The sequence below is a fragment of the Sceloporus occidentalis genome, unplaced genomic scaffold (genome assembly GCF_023333645.1).
Source record: "Sceloporus occidentalis isolate IW3139 unplaced genomic scaffold, rSceOcc1.0.p SCAF_21, whole genome shotgun sequence".
Taxonomy (NCBI): domain Eukaryota; kingdom Metazoa; phylum Chordata; class Lepidosauria; order Squamata; family Phrynosomatidae; genus Sceloporus; species Sceloporus occidentalis.
Window position 1 is genome coordinate 15,917,845 of NW_028317001.1, and position 5,540 is coordinate 15,923,384.

At 42.4% G+C, this 5,540-nt stretch overlaps 1 protein-coding gene across 1 annotated transcript; it reads left to right on the forward strand.

The window, feature by feature from the left end:
• Positions 1-967: 967 nt before the first annotated feature.
• LOC149301683 (uncharacterized) lies at positions 968-2,359 on the forward strand. The gene has a single exon (XM_089484175.1). It carries the CDS (start codon positions 1,039-1,041, stop codon positions 2,011-2,013), a length of 975 nt encoding a protein of 324 aa, XP_089340301.1. The 5' UTR covers positions 968-1,038; the 3' UTR covers positions 2,014-2,359.
• Positions 2,360-5,540: the final 3,181 nt, after the last annotated feature.

A 5,540-nucleotide genomic window follows, 5' to 3' on the forward strand; every position in this document is an offset into this window, starting at 1 on the left:
TGTTCCTCACAGAACTTGATAGTTCCCAGACTCTACACCACTTTGGTTGCTCTTCTTTGGGCATGCTCCAATTTGTCAACATCCTTTTTGAATTATGGGGCCCAGAACTGGACACAGGATTATTCCAAGTGAGGGCTGACCAAAGCAGAATAGAGTGGCACTATTACTTCCCTTGATCTAGAAACTATTCTTGCATTGATGCAGCCTAGAATCACATGGGCCTTTGTAGCTGCTGCATCACACTGTTGGCCCATGTTCAACTTGCGGTCTACTAGGAGTCCTAGATCCTTTTCAAGCCTAGTTTAATTGTGATAGCAACATCCTGTAGAATATTTGAATCTTTAGTTCAGTGAAGCACTATTGCTCTCCAGTTTTAAGGATTCTAAATACCCCATCTTAAACTGCCAATTCTAGGATTTTATGGGAAGTAGCCATGGAGATTAATGCATTTCACACCCAAATGGTACTCAGCACATTCCTGAGCAGGTTTCCTACCTTTTTTGGCCCCTCTTCAATCCTTTTAAGGGGGAAAGACCTCCCTTGGCCCTGCAATGGCACAGAGAGGGCCCAACAGTGGCAAAATGGCCTCCACTTCCCCAAAGGGATGCTGTTGGATGTTGGGGGCAAAATATTATTTCATTTCTCCCCCGCCCCCCTTCCAGGCAATACAATGTGGGGTTGCCCCTGAGATCTCCTCCAAACCCCATCAGTACTCCATGCCTGTCTTATAGATGTTTTAAGGTTGCTCCCTGGCACTTGACCCTCATCAAAATTGGAGTCCAGGTCCCAGCCCCATTATTCTGCCTTTGGCAATGAGTTATTGGGATCTGACTCCAACTTAATTTAATATCAAATAGGGGGGAGTAAACATAGGGCTAAATCTTGGGCTAACACTTTTCTCTCTTTGATATTCAGTACTATCTGTTATTATCCTTCTTTACAGAAGAACTTGTCAGTCATGAGAGAGTCCATACAGGAGAGAAGCCATACAAGTGCCAACATTGTGGGAAATGTTTTGTCTACAAGTCAGTCCTTGTCATGCATCGGAGATTCCACACAGGAGAGAAGCCATACAAATGCCAGCATTGTGGGAAAGGTTTTTCTTGGAAGTCAGACCTATTGAAACATCAGAGAATCCACACAGGAGAGAAGCCATACAAATGCCAGCATTGTGTGAAATGTTTTTCTTTCAAGTCAAACATAGTGAGACATCAGAGAGTCCACACAGGAGAGAAGCCATACAAATGCCAGCATTGTGCGAAATGTTTTTCTTTCAAGTCAAACATAGTGAGACATCAGAGAGTCCACACAGGAGAGAAGCCATACAAATGCCAGCATTGTGGGAAATGTTTTTCTCGGCAGTCAAACCTAGTGACACACCAGAGCGTCCACACAGGAGAGAAGCCATACAAATGCCAGCATTGTGGGAAATGTTTTTATCGGCAGTCAAGCCTAGTGACACACCAGAGCGTCCACACAGGAGAGAAGCCATACAAATGCCAGCATTGTGGGAAATGTTTTTCTCGGCAGTCAAACCTAGTGACACACCAGAGCGTCCACACAGGAGAGAAGCCATACAAATGCCAGCATTGTGGGAAATGTTTTTCTCGGCAGTCAAGCCTAGTGACACACCAGAGAATCCACACAGGAGAGAAGCCATCCAAATGCCAGCATTGTGGGAAATATTTTTATTGTAAGTCAAACCTAGTGACACACCAGAGAGTCCACACAGGAGAGAAGCCATACAAATGCCAGCATTGTGGGAAATGTTTTTCTCAGCAGTCAAACCTAGTGACACACCAGAGAGTCCACACAGGAGAGAAGCCATCCAAATGCCAGCATTGTGGGAAATATTTTTATTGTAAGTCAAACCTAGTGACACACCAGAGCGTCCACACAGGAGAGAAGCCATACAAATGCCAGCATTGTGGGAAATGTTTTTCTTGGAGGTCAGGCCTATTCAATCACCAGAGAGGCTACACAGGAGAGGAGCCACACACATCCAAGCAGTGAAGGAACATTATTTTTGTTTTTTAATAATCTTTATTAAATTTTACAATAAAAAGTACAGAAATCAAGAAGATTGACAAAATTTCAAATAAAGTTTTAAAGTTATGGTTTGTTAAGTTTAGGTTTTAATTGCTACTAGTACTGGTTTAAGTTAGTTAGAGGGGGGCTGGGATTTGTTGCAGCTATCTAGAATAGCAATGATAGCATTTGGAATTTGTGGGATTTTAGCCAAAGAAAGTTGGGGACCGGTAGTAACAGAAAGGGAGCTAGTTTCTTCAAATGTCTGGGGCAGGGAGAGATTGTGTGTGTGAGAAGGATGGCAAAGTGGGGCTCATAGTGGGGGATAGATGATGGGAATTGTAGGTGGGGGCTAAGTTTGGTAGAAGGTGGAGTTTTAGGTTTTGAGGTTTCAATATATTCTGGCAGTTCTGGCTTAAACATATTTCTGATATGTGTTTTCAATAAAGGTCTTTGCTGTTTCAACACACTGGATTCTTTGATGCACAGAATTTGTGAATATGCACAAAACTGACACTTTCTTCTCTCCTCAATCCTCAGCTCCATTCCTAGCTGTAAGAACAGCAGAGAGAAACACATATCTATCTATCTATCTATCTATCTATCTATCTATCTATCTATGTGTGTATATACAGTATACACAGAGAGACTGTTTCCAAAGCAAAGCCTTCCTTTCCTGCCTTTCCTGGGCTCCATTGCAGCCTCTTCAAAATCTCCTCAAAAGAAGGGAGGGAGGGAGGGAGAGAGGGAGGGAGGGGAGGCTGCTGGACCCCAGTACACTCCTTCCTGTCGCGGCAAGGAGACGCAGAGACAGGAATGGGGGTGCACAAGACTCCTCACAAGCTTGCCTCTCAGCTAGGCTTCTGGCTGGGCCTTTTATTGTCATCTTGCTTACTTCCGTCCATTGTCTTCCTTACAATCATTGATGATAGCCTTGCTCCTAGGTCATCTGACTGGCATGACAGGTGCGTGATCAGTGCATGCTTGGTGCGTGATCTTGAGGCAAGGAAGCAGGATATGGAGACCAGCTAAGCCAGCTGAATCAGCATGGGCTTATCTATCTAATTATGGATAAAGCATTGTCATCTTGAGAGAGGGTCGAAGTCCTATGGTTTGCCAGAAGAACTGCCACGTCTCAATCTTGATGAGCATTGCTATCCTGAGAGAGGGTCACGACCCCACGGTTTTACCCATGGGGTTGCCACATCTCCCTCTTTTTTGTTTTTTATGAGCTGGTATACATATCCTGCGAACCGCTGCTTTTCTGCAGCTGTCATTACCTTTACGAAAACATAGCGCATAAGGCAAAATAGGATCATAATACAAAAGTGACAATGCCATATACAAGAAGTTGTTTCGGCCAATGAAAGTCTGGCAAACAGTAAATCAATCAGCTTCATAGTCCAGAATATCCAATGTTCTGGTGGACCTGAGTCAGGTAAATCATGTAGTTCTTCAATCAAATTATTAATGGAACAAGAGTTATCTGACAATTTAAGGCAACACATATTTTGACGTCTTCACACAGCAAAAGTATTCAGTTGGGCTATAGAGGTGTATTGTAGTGTCATAGTCAGAGGTGAGTGTTACTGCTCTTTGAACCCTGGAAACCTCCAAGATAGAAGGGTGTTGGAGAACAGGAACAAGCCTACTCAGACAGCACTGTGTGCCATCAGACACATTGGCAGGTATAGAATTATAGGTTTGACAGTTACAGTTAAAAGACTACCCAGGTGGCAACAAAACATGGATATATATAAATGAAATCTCTTTTCCCAAACATTTTGATCTCCCATTTGATACCACTGGTCTGAAGGGGCTCCACTGGTCAAACATAATAAACCAAGTACAACAGTTAACATAGAATTATGGGTTAATACAGCACATATTTTTGATTTCTTCACATAGCAAAAGTAAATAGTCTATGGCTGCTCCATTGTCCAGAGTGGCATTGCTAAGTTCATGTTGTTCATCGTTTAGCATCATGTGAAATTGTTGATTGGATTGAAATATTAGGTTCTGAAGGCCTCAATGCCGTGTGTAGGTTTAAGATACTTGGCTGATGTCCATACTGTGCCTATTGGGGTTGACACTGCTGCACAACCTCTTCCCCAAATGACAGGGGTTGCTGGTCCTTTCCGCTGTCTCTGGCAACTGTCAATATCACACCAAGGGCCACAGCAGCAGGTAAAATGAAGGAAAACGTTTCTGTGTTGGAAATAAAGAATCAGACAATGCAATTAAATTATTCCAGGCAAATCAAATACAACAGATATGGCCCGGTTCACAACCTTTTTGTGTTGAGTGAGAGGTGCATTCCCCCTTTTTTGTTTTTATAGAAGAAGGCTATTGGGGTCATTAAAAAGGAGAAAGAGGGGATTTTATGTCCCTTTAACTTCTGGGCATAGGCAAAATTTAAGAAAGAAATTTGGGATATTTGCACCATTTTAATTGAGAAGGTGTATCACCTCTGAGATTGAAAGGAAAATGTAAGGCGTGTGCCTTTTACTTTGAGGACTGGAGAGCTCAGAAAAGACAGATGGCATTGCGAAAAAACTGAACTTGCATTGTTCTCTGAGCATGTGAAGAGTATGAAAAGACAGAAGCAGAGGAAGCAACACTTAGACGAGACAAAGGGCAATAGTGAGGCTGTATAGCCTTACCTTCTCACAGAAGAGAACAAAGAAAAATTGTTAGGAACATAGGAAAATAGTGGGTAGGAGAGAGAAAAAGAATCTCTCCCCCCCTTTTGAACTTTAAACAGAGAGGGGTGTCCATAGGGAAGAACATAGAAGAATGGCAATAGCAGACTTTAGTAAAGAAGGTAGGATACCAATTTTAGCAAAAATGAGGAAATCTATTTTAGCAAATCCTTTTCTGCAAGCAGACCTATGGAGTACAGGATTAAACTCCAAAACAAAAAGGACGAGGCAGAGGAGAAGGAGGGGTTCCCCCCCCCCCCCCCCAGTAATCCCACTATAGCTAACCCAGATGAAGAGCAAGAGAGACAGAGAGACTGTGCTGGTAAAAGAAGTTCTCTCTCTAGGAAACGATGCATAAAAGAAGGAAGCAAAACAACACAAATGGAGGAAGAGTACAAGAAATTCAGACTTATGAGTTGCAAAAGTGTAGCACAAATCCAAAGACATTAACAGACAGACAAATGAACAATTTCTAGAATCTGTTTCTAAACATGTACCACAATTTAGGTAGATGGGATATGTAGTGCTTTAGCTATGAGAACACAAAGCAACCTAGACAAAACCTTTTCCCTACTTTAGCCAAGACAGTTTTTACAGATAGACTATGCTGACCAAAGTGAGGCTTAACAGAAAGGAAAAAGACACTTGAGAACAGGAATTAATCCCTATCGAAAAACCAATGCAGCAAAGACCTTTGGACTAAAGGGAGGGAGCTGTCTTTAGATTTGCAATTCACAATCAGCCAAACAAACCAGGAAATTAACAAATACAAGCAACAATTGATAGGATCTATAACAACCATGCTGGCCT

Bases quoted from the DNA above. Each gene is read 5' to 3' on its own strand.
- LOC149301683 (XM_089484175.1), top strand. From the start codon at position 1,039: ATGCATCGGAGATTCCACACAGGAGAGAAGCCATACAAATGCCAGCAT.